Here is an 18,996-nt window from a genome sequence, read left to right as displayed (position 1 = left end):
ATGATCATCCAAAAAAATATATATAATTAAATGACGGTATAAAATATTTTATACTATTAATATATTAAAATTAAATTCTACATGATATATGTTATGTTTCAAGTATTTTCCTAAGGTATAATTAATCTGAATTCTTGGTAGAGTTTGTAATCCAAATTTAAGTGTTGAATCTAAGCTATAATTCAGCTAGAAAATTCTTCCAAAAGATCTTCAATAGTCGTTGGCAGTCGAAGGTGAGGTGTATCATGTATCTACAAAAGAAACCTATATATGGTTAAACAGAACTTTTAAAATTTATCCGATTCATTTTGTTTATCGTATAGTTCATTTTTACAAGCGATAAAGTAATTTTTATTTATAAAAAAATATTTTGATCCTTAACTTTTTTATTTTGGAACACTACAACAAAAACGTCATTTAGCGGCGGTTCCTGGAGCCGTTAGCGGCGGTTTTGAACCGCCGCAAAATATTTCGCGGCGGTTTCATGAAACGCCGGAAGATAGGGCGCGGCAAAACGGATAGTGGCAGTTTTAGTCAACCGCTGGAATAACCGGTTACAAACCGCCGCTAAATGTCGAACGGGAAGAAAACATATTATAGTTTTGCGGCAGTTTGAAACCGCCGCCAAATTTAAATTTTCCATTAAATCCCAATCCATAGTTATTAGAATAATATCAACTCTATGTAAACCTTTCACAAATGAAGAAGGCAGGGCTCGAACCTGGAAGAAGGAAAAACTTTAACAATGTCATGTTACCACCAAGCCAAATGACTCTTCGATATATATAGCGCTAATAATTATATAGATGATTGATTGGTTTTCATATAAAAATATTTTTATTCTATTTAGTATTTAATTTTGAATTTAGTTATTATGAATTCTTATATCTAAGAATACAAGTTAAGATTGTTATTAAAAAAATTTTAAATTTTTTATTTTAATAAATGCTCAACAAATCATTAAAATAAAAATTTTAAAATTTAAAATTATAATTTTGGTAAAATTATAAAGTTTTGAATTTTTAATGACTTGTGGAAAATATTTTTAATTATTATTTTTCGCTAGGTCAATACAATGTTGGAGAGAAATTTTGATTTTTTATTATAAGAGTTACGTTGATTCCCTTAATTTAATGATTTGGGTCGCAGGTTTACATGTTTATCTACTCTTAGAGTTTCCTGATTTATGTTTAGTAAGGCATAACTTTAAAGAAGAGTAACTTTAATATATGCTCGTTACAACTTTATTTTAACTTTATAAAATCAGCTATGACTATATTTTCTTATTTTATATTTATGTTTGAATGCAAATTTAAATGACAATAAAGTAAACGAGGAAATCTTATTAGTAAATTTGTTCACATGAGTTAACATATATAGCTTATTTAATTTGTGAAATTTTTTACGTAAAACGGATCTAAAAAAAGTGTTACGAAATTAAGTAACAATGATTAAACCATATGTAGGCTAAAATAGTAGTCTTAAATTAACTAGATTATATCCAGATAGTTATTATTAAAGGAATGGAGCTACTTAGATAAAGACGCTTAAAAAGTCTTTTTTTAAAGATGTTTTTAAGTAATTAAAATTCAATACATATAATTGATTAAACTATGTTATTTTTATCAAAATTAGATCAGATAAATTGATTTGGCCAAAAAATCAATAAATTATACCTTAAACCGGTCTAAATTTATTTTTTTATTAAAAATAATTACAATATTTCTATTATAAAAATTGACTAAAATATTCTTATATATATATATATATATATATATATTTAATATTCCTAAATTTTAATATTTTTTCCTTTTTTTGTATCGTTATAGGGTTAGAATTTAAGATTTTTAAAATTAAAAAAATATATATAATAAAAATATTTTACTCATTTTCTATAATAAGATTATTGTAGTCATTTTCTATAAAAAATATTAATTTAAATCGGTTCAAGGTTTGGTTTATCAATTTTTTGACCAAATCAATTTGTCTGATCTTTGACAAAAATAATAACAAACATCTTTAAAAAAGACGTTTTAAGCATCTTTATCGGGCTGTCTCCCTTAAAGGAAACCAATAAAATATGTCGTTATACGCATTTTGCGGCGGTTGGAATAAAAACCGCTGCAAAATGTAACATGACAAGTCACTTGACGTTACAGATAGCGGCGGTTCGCTGAAAAACCGTCGCCAAATACAATCCTGATTGAAGCATCGTCGCTAACCGCTGCGATATGCGCCGCAATATTTCATTTGGCGGCGGTTCAAGAAAAACCGCCGCTAAATATAATCCTGATTCCAGCCTCATCTATAACCGCTGTGATATGCGCCGCAATACAAAACCGTCGCAAAATTTCCACCGCTATCTGCCGGATTTGTTGTGGTGGAATAATATGATATCTCTATTAAAAAATTCGTTAAATAATAATAAAAATTAGTTTTGTAAGATGTTTTATTTATATTTTTGTAGGGGTTTAAAACCTCTACAAAATACAAATAAAATTTCTACAAAATTAATTTTTGTTATTATTTAACAATTTTTTTTAACAAAAAAATCATATTGTTCTAAAATAAAAAGATTGAGAACTGAAATATCTGTTTTTTTAGACAGAAATCGCATTATCTTTTATAAAAATGGACAAAGACCGGATTAGATCTTTACTCTTTTGTTTATTTAGAGGTAAAAGATTATTTACATAACCATTTAGGAGATGAGCTAAGTTATTATTAGTATTTATGTCGTGACAGTTTGGTTACTATATATGTCGATATAAATTACAAAATGATAATGCTAGAAAGATAAAAAAAATTATTTTTTACATACAAACATTTTTTTCATACAAGCTTTTACAAGTCATTTATATTCACGCGCTTGGTGCTGTTACTATCTTCTTCTTTTTTATTATTGTCGTCATTAACACCTCCTCTTCCTCCTCCTCTTCTTCCTCCTTCTTTTTTGATTGAAATTTCTTCTTTTCTATTTATTGTTTTGAATCCAGTCAAGTGACTGAAGTGTGGTTCAATTCAGAAGAAAAAAATGTAGCATTAAAGGAAATATTTTTCTGTATTTACAGTAAATTTGAGTGTAACACGGAGATATTTGAGGGTAACACGAAGATATTTGGGTGTATTTTAAGAATTTTGGGCGTATTTTTATTCTGATAAGTTCTGCATAATTCAAAACTCTTCCTCTTCCTCCTCCTCCTCATCTTTTACTGCTTTTTTTTATTATCATCACCATCTTCTTCTTCTTTTTTTCTTATTTATCTTTTTCTTTTTATTTTACCTTCTCAAGTTTTTTCTTATTTTACTCTCTTAACAAGAATAAAAACAAAAAAGAAGAAGAAACACATAATACTACAAAATTACTTCGAAGAAGATAAACTTACATTCATTTAATTAAAAGAAAGAAAGAAATAAAGAAAAGAAGAAGAAAAAGATGCAGCATTAGAAGAAATATTTTTCTGTTTTTGCAGCAAATTTAGGTGTAACACGAAGATATTTGAGTGTAACACGAAGATATTTGGGTATATTTTTATTCTGATAAGTTCTGGATAATTCAGAACCCTTCCTCTTCCTCGTTCTCATCTTCTACTACTTCTTATTCCTCATCTTCTTATTTTGCTTTCTTATAATTCTTTTTGGGAGAAAAAATCAAACAAAAAAAATATAATATTACAAAATCAATAGAAAGAGAAGGAGAAAAAAATGTAACACCAATAACAACAATAAAAAGAACCACGATGAGGATGAAAACACGAAAAAGAAGAAGAAGAAATGCGCATTTTATTAATGAGGAGGAATATAAAGAAAAAGGAGAAGAAGAAGAAAGAGCAGGAAAAAGAACGTAGAATACAAATGTTAAAGAAGAACCGTTTCTTATTTCGCGCTATTCAAAGTTGAGGAAGCGCGTGTTTACACGCTCTTTAAATTAAGAGTTGTTTTTGTTGGGTTTAGACTGATTTGTATAAATTTATATGCCAAAAAAATTTGTATGTATAATAAATCTAAAAAAAATTAAAATTTATCTTATTTATTATTTGTTAATTGGTATATAATTAATAGATATTAAATAAAATGAACTCTGATTAATTTTAGTTATTTTTATTATTAAATATTTTAAATATTAAATTAATTATTAATATATTTATATATAAATATATATAATTTAGTATATTTTTAATATATATTTTATACTAATGACTGATTTACGATATATCTCACATGATTAATGTCGATAATAATAGTTATTAAATTTGTATTATTATTACAATTTCGAAACAAATGATTATATTAAGACAAACAAAATTATATTATAATTCTTATAGCATGACATAGTGAAATAATGCATATAGTGTAGATTTTATTACATTGTATATTAATATATTATAAATATCTGCCAAAGTTAGTTGCATGATTCAACCAACGCTAGCTAACTCAAAACAACGAACAACCACGTGTCCACGAAATTGAAACGTGGATGGGCGAAGGTTGTTCGTATTGTTCCATCATATCTACCTAAACGGAAATGGTTTGAGGACAATAAAATTAATTTAAATCAGTTAAAAATTATTTTATTTTATATTTATTAATTATTTTTAAAATAAATATATAATATTAAATATAATAAATATATAATTTTAGATATTATAAATATTAAAAAATAAAAAAATTTTATATTATTATCTATTTAATATTATTCATAAATAAATACATATAAATATTATTATTTTTATTTTTGGCAATTTATATATTTAAAAAAAAAATGATAGAAAGCTACTAGAATTTATTAATTTTTGTTAATATTTAGTCTAGTAATCCAACCACATACTTTATCTTATATTTTTAAACATTAATAATTAAACTCCGTTAGGAAGACATTAAAAAATCTTGATAATGTATAAAATGAGTTTTGAATTTGGTTCAATACAACCATCCCAATCCTAATTTATCAATAGAATCTACCCAAACACTCTCTTCTCCCTCCCCCAACTGTATGCTACCCCCATCCCACCGCGTTAGAAGCTCGCTCACCGGCCATCAAACAACCATCCACATAGTTATTAAAATAATCATCTGACTATCTAGTGAAATGACTATATAACATTTGTTAATTGTATATACTTAAACTGAATAAAATAAAATAATCATCCAATTAAGAATTAAAATAACCATCAACATACTTAGTAAATTAACCATCTAGCATCTAAATTCGTCAGTCTTCAACCACCTCGAAGTGAAGTACAGCATCAGCAACAACCCGGACACAAAATTAATTTTTCCTCTCTATCGGCCTCTCCACGAAATCCCCTCCCTTCCCTTTAGAATCGTCAATCCGAACACATGACAAACACCAAGCCGGAGAGGAGAACCAGGGGGCTCTTGTGGCTGCCACTGCCGTTGGCCTTTCCAACGTGTGCTACGACAAGGGCGAGGAGGATCCAGGCCGCGACGTCGTTGAAAGCGGCGACGACCATGGCGGTTTTGGACTGCGCAACGGATGCAACATGCGTGAAGGAGTGTCTTCATCGGATGTTTTCGGACAGTTAGATGGCATCGAGTTGCGTTCTGGATGGTGGATGGTGGTGATCTTCGCTGCGTCAGTTCGGAGATAGTAAAAGAGATTGCCGAAGAGGAAGAAGCTGCAGCACGTTCTTCGCACGCGCAAAATGAAAAAGTACGTAACTTCTGCATAACAAAATTCTTATGTTTTTAAAATTTAAAATTTGAAATGGTTAAGAATTAATTATTAAATGATTATAATTTTAATTTTATTCCGATTGTATACGTTATACACTAAATATTTTGTCTATTTATATTTTTTTTAAATAATTAACTGATGACCGAAAATAATAAATTTTAATGATTTTTTAGTATTTTTCTATTTTTAATTTAACTAGAGCTAAGATGAAGGAAAGCAACATATATAAGATGATGAGTTGACGAAGACAATACTGTTGTCCGGATAAGCATACTTGTAAGTATAACCATATTTGAAGGAGCAAAATTATATACATGTCATGGAGAGTTGGCTCATTATATTTTTTTTTTCCCGTAAAATTTTAACGTTTATTTGTGCAAGCAGAGCACTCATCAATACCACTTGACACTTGCTTGTGCATGCAACTTGAAAACATATGTGGAGTTGCAGATTTCTTGGTGGCATTCATGGTTAGGAATTAGTGCCATTACCATACACAAGATCACGTAACACAAGTATATTGTCTAAGATAAAATGGGCAAAAAAAAGGGGTAATTATCAGTTTTGAATTTTTATTTTTTGGAATTTTTTTTCTCATTATAGTTAAATATTTGTACAAAATATTGTTTTAATAAAAAAAACACAAATCACGGTAACATCTGGTTTCACTTTTAAAGTTTTAGTTATTAATTAAAGAGGAATGTTAGGAGTAGCAACTTTTGTGATTTGTAATAATCAAATAGCCATCAATAATAGTTTTAATTGTGTGAGATTGGTATAAAATTTCATCCAATGACTTATTTTTCTTTACTGGTTACATGCTGAGCAGAATTTAACAAAGTTGCTGGCCTTAAACTTTTCCTTAATTAAATTGTGATTCCGACATAAATTACTACTGCGATTTTGACTACTTAAGTTTTGATAATTATTAGGTCATGAAAATTATTTGAAATCCTAATGTAAGAAAGAAATGTTAAGGATGTAGACTATACATGAAACCAGATCCTAACTAGATAGCTATCAATTCATCAGCATATGTAAACTTGAATCTAACTTCTTGTATTACGTATACGTCTACATATATGTCTACATATACTTATTTTAAAGAATTTTACGCTATTATAAATATGTGACAAAAAATACATGAATTAATATATTTTTAATATAATTTTTTGCAAAAATTTTTTAATTTTTTTATTTGTACTATGTTAAATTTTTTATTTTGAACTCGACAAATATCCAATTATAAATTTTTAGTCATAAACTTATATAATGAAATTACTCATTTAAAAAAAATTAGAATTGATAAAAAAAACATATAATTAATAATTATATCTGTGAGAAGATCCAATATCCATCTTCCAAGAACAATTAATAAACAAGCTAAGTACTACCCAAATGAGAATCTGCTTGAACTCTCATCATAGAAGAAAACTTTACCTTAGATTTCATTTTCTTTATCTTAGAACGAACTAAACGTTAAAATTGGTGGTTCAACCGTTACTGATATGCCAATAGGAGCTAGCAACACAGCACGAGCAATGTATATAGATTGACTAGATTCAACTGACCCATCATTGGTGACGCTTCTTAAGAGGGTCGGATTGCTTCAGCTCTGGAATAGTCATAGAAGGATGGTTCATATATGTAAGAGAAATTTAATTTATCACGTGTGTTATGTCACTTTATTGGGGACCCTGACTCAGTGTTCTTGTTAGGATTGATATGAGCATATATATATATATATATATATATATATATATGGAAAAGTATAGAGTCAGCAACTTTTTTAAATTGGTCAGCATGTAACTAGTAAGGAAAAGTGAGTCATTGGATAAAATCTCACACTAATCTCACACCATTAAAATCATCATTAATGACTATTTGATGGCTACAAATACCAAAAGTTAATAGCCTCCTAGCACTCCTCTATATATATATAAATAGAAAAAGTACTAGTAAACAACTTAATTAGTTAATTTTAAATAAATATAATTAATATTTATTGATTTTATATTTTTTAAAAATAAAATTTAAATAATTATTAATTAACGATAATTAAAAAAATTATAATTAATAATTAATAATAAATTGACTAGTAATTAACTGATTAGATATTACTTACCTAGCAGAATATAGGAAGAAAAATATTAATTTCTTTGACAACACAAAAAAAAAATAATGAAAAAAATAAAAAATAAAGACAAAGGTGGCAAATTATGTTAATGATCCCTTTAGAACCCTACATGCATGACATCATTATATTCATCATATCTGAAGTCAACTTATTGAGAACACGTCCGTCTGCTAGTTAGAAAGATTTTCACAAGGTCTTTCCAAAATTTCAATTAGCAAGAGAATAACAGAGATATAACAGGTTGCATTTTCTACAATGAATGAACAGTATCATAATTATAACAGTTATTTAACTATTCAAATGTTCCGGAAGTAGAGTGATAAGTCACAAATGTTCCATCCAGCAATATCAGGCGTTAGCATTATATGAAAAAAAGAAAAAGAAAAAAAAGTCAAACAACATTATTTTCTTAATGAATATTATTTTACCGACTCTGCATAAAGAAATAATAGATTTTATTTATTTCTTCTTCTTCCATGTGTATGATAAAATAGTAGTTCCGATTATGAAGTCAACTCAAATAAATAAATGGATACTAAACGACAAACCAACATATATACTAACGAACAATGCTAGAGAACTAAAAGGGTATTAGCCAATAACCAGCTAAATATTTTTAGGTGAATCTAAAATCTCTACGAGTTAATATATATATAGATGTTTCTTCTGCTAAGTATCAGAATATTTTTTTTTTCATACTAAATGGATGTTCTTTTATATATTTTTCGAATTTTTTTGTGTTGCAAATGTGAATGTCTTTATTTCTTTAAGAATTTCATATTTTTTTTTAAATTTTATAGATATTTAATTATTTTTACTAAAATATAATTAGATATTTCTTTTGTTAGATATTAAGATGTTTTTTTTTAATATTAAATGAATGTTTTTTTTTATATTTCTGTAATTGTGTAGTTTGCAGTTTCTGGCGCGTTAGGATGTTCAGGACGGGGTAGAAGGTGATCGCACTGGGGCAGCAGCCTCCGGCGTCGGTACGTGCCATATATTCGATGACGTGGAGCGCGTCATCAACGCACTGGAGCTTGCAGAGGCGCGTGATGAGGGAATCGAACGCGTTCTTGCGAGTGACGCCGCGGTTGAGGGTGGATAGGGTTTGAAGGAGGTGGTTGAGGAGGGAAGAGGAGAAGGTTTTGTCGGTGACGAAGTCGAAGGTGGACTTCGTGTTGAAGCAGTTGTCTTGGATGTGCTTGTTGAGGGCGTCGCGGAGAGTATGGAAGTCGCCGGAGAGGTCTGTGTGTGATTGTTGGAGGTTGGTAGATTAATATGAGAGAGAAGAGGAAGGATTTTATAGGTTTTAATTAAGTTTACTTAATCAAAATTTAAAAAATTTAAAATTAATTATTAATATAAATTAATGCGGTTTTATTTAGTTTTTGGCTGATAACCTCTTGGTTCCATATACTTTTCCTATACGAATATATATGAGACCAGCACCTTCAACTTCAACTTGTTACAGTTCTACTCATAGTAATTTCCACTAGCATCTGTGATGGAGATTGAAAACACAGAATTCCTTTTCCTTTAATTAGCTAAGGTATAGCATTCAAGCTTCCAAAATCGCAGCTCTTGAGAGCAGAAAACAACGAGTCTTTCAGTTGAAACACCAATTTATTTTTAACCTCTAAAACGTTGTTATTCTGAAAAATAATTTCCTAAAAAATGTTTTGTTAAGCAACTAATTTGATAGGATATATTAATTTGTTAAGGGCTTATTTGTCGATTAAATTGTCTAACAAAGACAAAACTCACAAGAATATGATATTAAAAGGTCTCAAAATTATATTACAAAAAAATGGTTCATGGAAAAGAAATAATCAGGATTTAAGGAATTTTGAATCCTTTGAATTGATATTCTGAAATTAGCACGTGAAAATAATTGTGAGCCAATAAATATTAAAATATGTATATCGAGTGTAACAAATAGAATAGTGATAGAAGAAAAGTTATTACTCAGGTAAGAGAAAGGAAAAAATGCTACAAAAGAGAATGAAGAACGAAAGGGATAGACATAATCACTAACTAAACAAACTAACTTACGTTTTATTAGAGTGTTTTGTAGGTGCCTTTTCTGCCTTGATCTTGCAGCTGTATGAAGTTACTAGTTCCCCTATTGCAACAAGGTTGGAACTTGGAAGATCGAAAATATAATACTCCGAACAAATACCACGACAGAACAGAAAAAAAAAACGTTTCTAAGTACTAATAAATGGTCATACAAAAGTCCTTTTGGTAGCACCACCACTTAATCCTTCAACACATGTAACAATTACAGAACCAAAAGAATAAACCAAAAAAGAAAAGTAGAATAATTGGCAAGAATTCAGATAATGCAGAAAAATAAGAATATGAGAATTAAGAATAAAAGTTAACCAAAAAATGAAAATATGTATTAGAGCAATATTCCCTTTCAAGTAGGGAATTGACTCCTCTCAATTACAATGTGTATACCGTACATGCCTTTTAACACTGTGCTCCTTCCCTATTTAACAAACTTGTTAATCATAACCACGTAATTAGGGCTGGAAGTGAGCCGAGCTGAGCCGAGCTCACGAAAATTGAGCTTGGCTCACGGCTCGGCTCATTAACAATCGAGCTTATTTCTTAAGCTCAAGCTCGGCTCACCAAAAGCTCACGAGCTGGCTCGAATAAGAGAAACATAGATACATAATCTATAATTTTATATCAATAAATTATAACTTATATATTTTTAAAAATATTTGAAAAGATCAATTTTATATATTTTTTATCTATCAATAAATTATAAATTTTTTATTTATGTCCTATATTAAAATTATATGTAAAAAATAAATATAAATATTAAATAATTAAGATTGTTATATATATATATAATCGAGCCAGCTCACGAGCTAATGAGCTGAGCTTATCCAAGCTCAAGCTCGGCTCATTTAATTTATGAGCTCAATTTCAAGCTCAAGCTTGGCTCACCAGCTCACGAGCTTAGCTTATCGAGTTGTTAACGAGTCGAGCTCGAGCTGGCTCATGAGTTGGCTTGACTCACTTCCAGCCCTACACGTAATAAACCTTTTCTCTTTTCACAATCAAATTTTTTGTTCCCCTGCTTGCATCCCCATTCACATGTGGTAGTCCCGCATCCATAATGGTGACTTTCTGACCCTTTTGATATTGGGCTGCACCACTTCTATTGGTCTTTGTTCGTATCACCTTTTCATTTATTTCTGATTTTGGTAAGACATAGTAAAGGTCAGAGTATCAAACTAATAGTGTTATCAAGTGTTACCATGCAGACAGTGTCTATACTTCTTAAGTTCTTAAGAACTATACAATATGAAATGCTTCAGGTTCACTAATTAATGGTTCTTCAATAAAAGTGCATTTGCACAATATCAAAATATTGTTACAAAATCCAAACGCCATATGCAATAATATTGGTTATAATTTATCAACTATTTTAAAAAACCGGTTAAAATTTGGTTAAAGTTTTTTAATCGGTTAACTAATTTATTGGTTTTTTATGAACACCCCTAATAACAAGATTGGTGCAAAAACAAGTAGCACCAAAGGCCAAAGCAATGCCTAAGTTCCAAGCAAGTGCCTTGAGGGAGAGAAACCAAGAATAACAAGCATTCAAAAACATCACTATCTATATTCTATACCAAGTTATAGATACTGAATTGTATGTGCCTATGTGTTACTGTTTTTATTTGAAGGTACGAATATAAAAAAAAAATTGTGGATATACTCCCATAATGACATCTTCACATAAAGATAGTATTGTAAACTATTAGATGAGTTGATATGTTTGACTAAATATGTTTGATTAATCATCTAAGGATTCACAATGTCATCTTCATATGAAGATGTCTATCATACGAGTATTCTCCCAAAAAAAATTAACCCCACCGAGTAGTACAGTAACTGTTTCCACCACGCATATCCTAATAACTCACTTACACATTGGCGGGCTCATACCAATCTTACTAGCTTTTGAGTTTTGACCTCATTATTAGTTTATATATCTTAGTTCTTGGAATCCTCATGTAAGTGATCATGTTATTGGGGTTCTTTATTTATTGGAGGAATTAAGAGACGGATATATATATATAGTTATATACTAATTTAATTATCAGTTTACAGACTAATGCTTTCACCATCGCATCTCTTTTGAGGTATGTGGATGGATGAAACTAAAAGCGTTGAATTGGAAATTGGGAATAATTGGAATAGGGACAAACGATATGACGGTGATTATTTGTTGCTTATATGATATGCCATTGCAAACATTATTGATCCAAACGAGGTAACATCTATATATACTATCACCACAGTTGTTTCCCCCAAAGGTTAATGCTAGCTAGTACTTGCTAATGTGAACATTTTTAGACATCGTAGACCCCCTATAGATATAAGAGGCACAAAGTTTTATTGCTTTGTGGCTATCAAATGCTTTTTATTTTTCAATTATAATAACTATATACACATTGTTCTCTTTTCAAGCAATCTGTGCCTGTCTGTAAAAAAACACTTCGGGCGAGGAAAAAACTAGCAAACATTACAGTTTTGTACGAGATATTTTGACGACAAACGCCATTATTTAGGTGACATAATAATATATAAGTTCATGTATATAGTTATTATATTCCATCTTATGCACGATCACTGAAAAAAAAATAGTTATGGTAGTTCTGCCAGATTTTTTTATAGATATGGAGAGAAAAATGGTGTAAGACGCAGTTATATAGTGTATGGGTATTTTACGCAACTGTGATGTTAGGAACAAAATCGGACCGTCCGATTTTTTTATTCAAAAATCGAACCCTCTGATTTGTGTTTAAATAATTAAAAAAATTTAGAATGTACAAATTGGACGGTCCGATTAGTTTAGTCAAAATTCAAATTCTCTCCTCACACAACTCGGACTGTCCGATTAGAAGACAAATTTTTTTTAACAAAGAAATCGGATAGTCCAATTTCTCTTTTTATTGTTTCAAAACAAACTGTCCCACATCCATGTCTAGCACTTATGTTCTCTACATCTACGCACAATACACACGCTGCTGCCGTATAGAAAAAAAAAAAGAGCCTTCTAGTTCTGCTGTCGTGAATAACTATGAAAAAATTTTGAGCCCTTCTTGTTATTAGCTGAGAAATACACTAATTCATGCTGTTCAGTTCATTTGGTAGGCTTGACTTTATTATTGTTGTTCATTAAGACGTGTATCTAATCTTTGCTATAAATCAATTGCCTTCAAAGTTTGAATTATGGTATGAACAATTCGATAAGTTATTAGATAATTATAAGTAGATTATTAGTGTATGAATCTATTTTTCGAAGAATAAAGTCCAACAAATAAAATTGACAGTCACCGATTATGCTTTTCTTTGGTAAGCAACTAGTCAAAGAAGGGGACGAAATGATGTCCTTTTGTCAAGGAGAAATTATTTACTCTGTTGTTAGAAGGAATGTAGCACTAAACTATTAGATTTTGTTCATGGGGAAAAAAATTATCTTACTTAACTGATAAAATGAGACAATACGAAAATTTAAAAATGTTATTACCGAAATAATTTTAAAAAGTTAGATCAATATTTTTTAGTTTTCTCTTAAAAAAAATCTATTGTTTTTTGTTCCGTGGCTCTAATTCTATCTTCACCTTTATAATTTGAAAAAAAAAATGGTTTTTATTCTTAATTTTTGTAATTTTTCTAAAATATTTCTAACGATTAATTATATTTAATTTTATTTTTAATATTTTTTATTTACATAAAAATTATCTTTAGATGTTAAGGTTAAAGACAAAATTAAAAATATCCATAGATAATTTCGAAACAAATTGAAAATGTTAAAAATAAAATTAAATGTTATAAGTATTTAAAAAAAATCATAAATGTTAGGAAAAAAAATATATTTAAAAAAAATTAAAGGTAAATTTATTTTGTTTGTAAAATATTTTTTATTTAAAATTTTATAAAAAAATAAAATAAAAAAGTTTTCCCAACCCAAACTAATATTCTGACTCGTCTGGAGTCTCTACTAACCTCACCCATGTCTCCTGTCTATGAAGTATGAACCATATAATTATGATTGCATATAAAAGTTATCGTTCTCGAAATAAGCAACTTAAGACACAGACCAATAGAAAGAAAAAAATAGTGTTGGTGGTTGAGAAATTTGAAAAAGCTTATGCTCTCTGTCTTCTCTCCTCTGCTCTACACAAACAAAACTGTTTAGCGTGGTGGTGGAGAGTGATTGTTTTTGTTATTGTTTGTTGCAGCGCCGGAAAACGAGACCGAGATTCATTTCAATTCCATTTTCGCATCTGAATGGATGCTATTAGAAAGCAAGCTTCGAAGCTTCGAGAACAAGTAGCTCGCCAACAACAGGTTCTATTTCACTGTTCTTTACCAGATCTTTTCCCCGATCAATTCGTTTAGATCCTTCCATTCGCTATCTGAATCTGAGAATCTTATCTCGTTTCGTTTCGTTTCGTTTTGTTCGCGTTGTTTCTCGCACTCGATGCGATTTGTAATGAATCTCATTCGTTTTTCCTCTCATCGCGATGATGTTCGCCTCTGATTTTCGTTGCGAGATTGTAATTATCATTCTCATTAATAGATTAACCTCATGTTTTGGATCTATTCGAATTGCGCGATTGCATTGTGGAACTCAATTAAGAAATCTCGTTGAAATAAATTTTGAGCTAGCACCGTTACATTTGCATTCAATTCAGCAGTAGATTTCAAAATCACTACGCGTTGTATACTTTTCAGTAGGTTTTCATTGCTCGTTGTTTATGCTTGCCTCGTTTGTTATTCTTTATAACTCATGATTTCTTGCTATTTAGGCTGTTCTGAAACAGTGGTATGGCGGTTCAGATAATTTGGTCGCTGATGAGGCAGAACTCCAGCTACATCAGAGACTTGAGAAGCTTTATATATCGACACGTGCGGGGAAGGTTTTGTTTCCCCTACGCTAACTCTCTGCTTGCATCTCAGTTAATGTTCTTCATCCTCCGCTAATAATGAAATCTCCTTGTGTTTTTCAGCACTATCAAAGAGATATTGTACGTGGTGTAGAAGGTTATATTGTTACCGGATCAAAGCAAGTTGAAATCGGTAGGTAATGTTGGTTAGTGAAACTTTTTAAGTTTCATTGAAGTTCAATGTTGTTAGTTTATGGAAAGATATTGTTATTCAACTCCGAAACATCTTATTTTGACAGGGGCAAAGCTATCAGAAGATAGTAGGAAATATGGTGCAGAAAATACATGTACGAGTGGCAACACATTATCTAGAGCTGCACTAAATTTCGCAAGAGCCCGAGCTCAAATGGAGAAGGAACATGGAAACTTACTGAAAGCTTTTGGAACACAGGTACATATTGCGTGTCAATATGTTTGTTTGTATGTATGTGTATGTATGGAAATTTATGTTTGTGTTCATCAAGCAAGTATTTCTGTTGATATATTGCTAGGTTCAAATATGACACATCAGTGATGGTATAGTTTTTCCAAATAAACTGCTCCACCAAATATGAATGTGATTTGAGAACCTAAATCTCATGGAAAACAAATATGCAGACTAGGTGGGAGATCAATCTTGAATAAAACTAGTTTTAATACATAAGATCCATCTACTCACTTAGTTGCTCTATTTATAATTCTGACTCAATTGTTTGTTTATGCACTGCATACTTCCAACTAGACCTAAAAGTCTGTGACTGAAGTCTTGCTTATTGCTGAGTAGGTTGCAGAGCCCTTAAGAGCAATGGTGGTGGGAGCTCCATTGGAGGATGCCCGGCATCTAGCTCAACGCTATGACAGAATGCGACAGGAAGCTGAAGCCCAGGTATTTTAGAATTTCTCTTTCGTTTGCCACCTGCCTTTTTTGGTGTTTCTCATCTCCTTTGTCTAAGTGCATGATTAATTAATGATTTTATTTTCCTATTTTGACTTGTAAATACTGCCTTTTGAACCTAGACAGGCTATTGAAGTTTCTAAGCGCCAGGCAAAAGTAAGAGAAACGCCAGGCAATGCTGACAATGCCATGAAATTTGAAGCAGCTGAAGCAAAACTGCATGACCTGAAAACAAACATGGGAATATTGGGGAAGGAAGCTGCTGCTGCATTGGCTGCTGTTGAAGCACAGCAACAGAGGTTAACACTTCAGCGACTTATAGCTATGGTATTAAATTTTTACTTTATGATTATGCAACTCTCCAATTTAAGGAAATATTGTATCTGAGTTATGATGAATGCAATCAATTTCCGGTTCTCAAGGTTGAAGCAGAGCGTGCATATCATCAAATAGTGCTACAAATTCTTGATCAGCTTGAGGGTGAGGTAAGAAACCATATCATTATGTCATGTTTTTTCTATTTGCCTTGTAGATGTCAAATATGCCATCTGAAAGATAGGTCATTTTCATTTATTATAAACATCTGCGTTAACGCGGGATGTTTGTGCACTGGGCTGCCCTTCATATGTATATTCAACAATAGATGATATCTGAACGTCATCGAATTGAAGCTGCTCCTGCTCCTGCTCCTAGTGTGGATGAGAGTATGCCACCACCACCGTCATATGAGGAAGCTAATGGTGTCTATGCTTCTCAGGCAAGTAATGGATCAACTGATAGCATGGGTTACTTCTTAGGCGAGGTTAGTAGGAGACTGTTCCTTATACGAATACAAAGGGTTACACTTACAGGTCTAATATTGAAAAGGAATGCTGATGTGCTATTTATAATTTCTACTATTCTTGCAGGTTTTGTTTCCGTACTCTGCTGTGTCTGAAGTGGAGTTGAATCTTTCAGTTGGTGATTATGTTGTTGTCCGAAAGGTTAGTATTGTGCTGTATCTAATATAACTAGCTTTCTTTAACTCTTCGAACCAAATAAGGGCTTAGACATGGCATTACATTCGTGGGGAGGCATTCGACTTGGATTTCTTTAGCACTGATATATCAATAATTATGCAGTCAGAACGTGAGTATGTTATAACTGATTCAACATACAATGATTGTTTTGTCATCTTTTATGATGTGCCTTGTGTCCCGACTCAAGCAGTTATGGTTCACAATTTTCTGTTCCTTCCATACCAAACTGGTCCCCTTTTCTGTTTCCTTCCATACCAAACGGGTCCCATTTTTCTGTTCCCCCGGTATGATTGCTGTGATTTTCACAGGTAACAAATAATGGGTGGGCCGAGGGTGAATGCAAAGGAAAAGCAGGTTGGTTTCCATTTAGTTACATTGAAAGAAGGGAACGGGTTCTTGCTAGCAAGGTGGCTGAAGTGTTTTGAACTTTCTCCTGTTGGGTTTGGTTTTCTTAACCCGGGGTATTTTTATGTGTGTGATGCTTTGTACTTATGGTGGATAATGTGTTCTTAGCATAGAAAAAAATGATTTATGATAGAAAATGCCAGCTATTCCCTTGTGGTTACCAATTACATAATGTATAAATATGTTGTCATCTTTTGCTATTTGCTATTTAGTTGCCTCAGTCTGTTTCTTTTTATCTTTCATAGCTTGGTTTTGTGCTATTTCTGCCAAAATTTTATTGCATCTTCAGTTCACTTATATGCGGTTAAGGGATATTGTGCAAGGATGAGGGTTGAATTAGACGAAGCTAAAAACCTAGTATTTAGTGCCATTAGCATTTTAATGTTCAAAATTGCTTTTTTAATTGCATATTGTAGCACAATTATTTTTAATTATATTTTGGTTAATATAAATATCTGTTATTAAAAATGTTAGATTTCTTAACTATTCCTACGTTCTAAATTATAGTAATAAATTAATAATATAATGTATTCTTATTTCTTAGTGTTTTGAAAATTGGACCGAATAGAACGGCTCAATCGGGTTAATAAAAAATCAGTAGATCGATTCGGTTTAAACAAAAATTTGATTGGTTACAAACTGATAAAATGATTGAAAAAACCGGTCAAAAAATTGATTATTTGTTAAACCGGTCTAACTTTTAGCGATTAATTGGTTTAAAATAACAAAATAAAAAAGAATTAAATTTTTTCTAAAAGAATATATATTTTATATAAATATTATTTTATTCTAACTGGTTAAATTCCAATTTGAACTTCATTTGAATTTTTTAAGGTTTAAAGTTTTGAATTTCTGATTCTACTAATTCAATTACTGGTTAGACGTTTAGAACCTTGGTTTTTTTCCCCACTTGAGTCTTAATTAGACACTTGGCAAAGCATAACGAAAAATTCTTCCATTACCCAAAAATTAAATATTCATTTAATTTAATATTATATTGTTATATTTATTTTTCAAGTAAAAGTGCACAATTGATTATTTTATATTTAAAAAAGCATTTTTATTTTTTAATTCTTGTAAACCGTAAACATTGTAAATTTTTATTTTAATTGAGATCAAAATAAAATAACTTTGATAGAAATGTGATCCTACACTTTTATCCCAAAGCTGAATGATTTCATCACTTTATTTATAATGATTCTATATTAAATTATCATCCCTTTAGCAATTTTTGAATATTACCACTCTTAATTTTTTTTATAAAAATCAAATTTACAAAAAAAAAAAAACATTGTTCCAAATAAAATCATTCATCCAATTAATCAAAATCGAATATTAATCAAAATCACATTAATTTGAATTTGATTCAATTTCATTTTTTAGCAAATTACATGATTGGATCAAATTTTAGATTTATTTCTCAAAATTCAACAACTGTCTAATTCAATTCAAATTGCACAATGCGATATGATACCATTGTTCTATTATTAAATTCAAAATTTAACTTACAATATATTTAATTTGTTACATTTTTATCTTAGTCATGTATTATTATTGTTTGGTAAGTATTTTGTAAATGTAAAATCAAATTTACTTATTTCTATTTTTAATAATAAAATAACAATTTTATTTTTTAAAACTAGAATAAATCGATTCCATTTTAATCGTAGTAGTTTAGATCGAATTGAATTAAATTTAAAAATAAAATCAAAATGATCTAATCCAAAAAAATAAATAAATTATATATTTTCAATCGAATTAATTTTTCTTTCAAAACCGATATAAACTGCCCCCGAATATCCTTACCCGTATTCTTGACAGCTATGCCGAAAGTTCGATACTTGAACCTGTTTTTCTTAAACAGGAAAAGAAGGAAAGGTTAG

The 18,996-nt window shown here is 30.1% G+C and overlaps 1 protein-coding gene across 1 annotated transcript; it reads left to right on the top strand.

The window, feature by feature from the left end:
* The first annotated feature begins 13,847 nt into the window (after positions 1-13,847).
* LOC107628844 (SH3 domain-containing protein 2) lies at positions 13,848-17,320 on the top strand. Its single transcript, XM_016331453.3, has 10 exons — positions 13,848-14,216; positions 14,678-14,788; positions 14,879-14,948; positions 15,055-15,206; positions 15,579-15,680; positions 15,816-16,016; positions 16,112-16,174; positions 16,333-16,491; positions 16,598-16,672; positions 17,017-17,320. The coding sequence occupies exons 1-10, from the start codon at positions 14,157-14,159 to the stop codon at positions 17,131-17,133; spliced, it is 1,110 nt and encodes a 369-aa protein (XP_016186939.1). The 5' UTR covers positions 13,848-14,156; the 3' UTR covers positions 17,134-17,320.
* The last annotated feature ends 1,676 nt before the right edge of the window (positions 17,321-18,996 follow it).

This window comes from Arachis ipaensis, chromosome B3 (assembly GCF_059453495.1).
Source record: "Arachis ipaensis isolate K30076 ecotype BB chromosome B3, ASM5945349v1, whole genome shotgun sequence".
Taxonomy (NCBI): Eukaryota; Viridiplantae; Streptophyta; class Magnoliopsida; order Fabales; family Fabaceae; genus Arachis; species Arachis ipaensis.
This window is presented reverse-complemented; position numbering and strand designations above follow the sequence as displayed.

Bases quoted from the DNA above. Each gene is read 5' to 3' on its own strand.
- LOC107628844 (XM_016331453.3), top strand. From the start codon at position 14,157: ATGGATGCTATTAGAAAGCAAGCTTCGAAGCTTCGAGAACAAGTAGCT. The intron at 14,217-14,677 runs GTTCTATTTCAC...CTTGCTATTTAG, and splicing joins AAGTAGCTCGCCAACAACAG to GCTGTTCTGAAACAGTGGTA. The intron at 16,673-17,016 runs GTTAGTATTGTG...TGATTTTCACAG, and splicing joins ATTATGTTGTTGTCCGAAAG to GTAACAAATAATGGGTGGGC.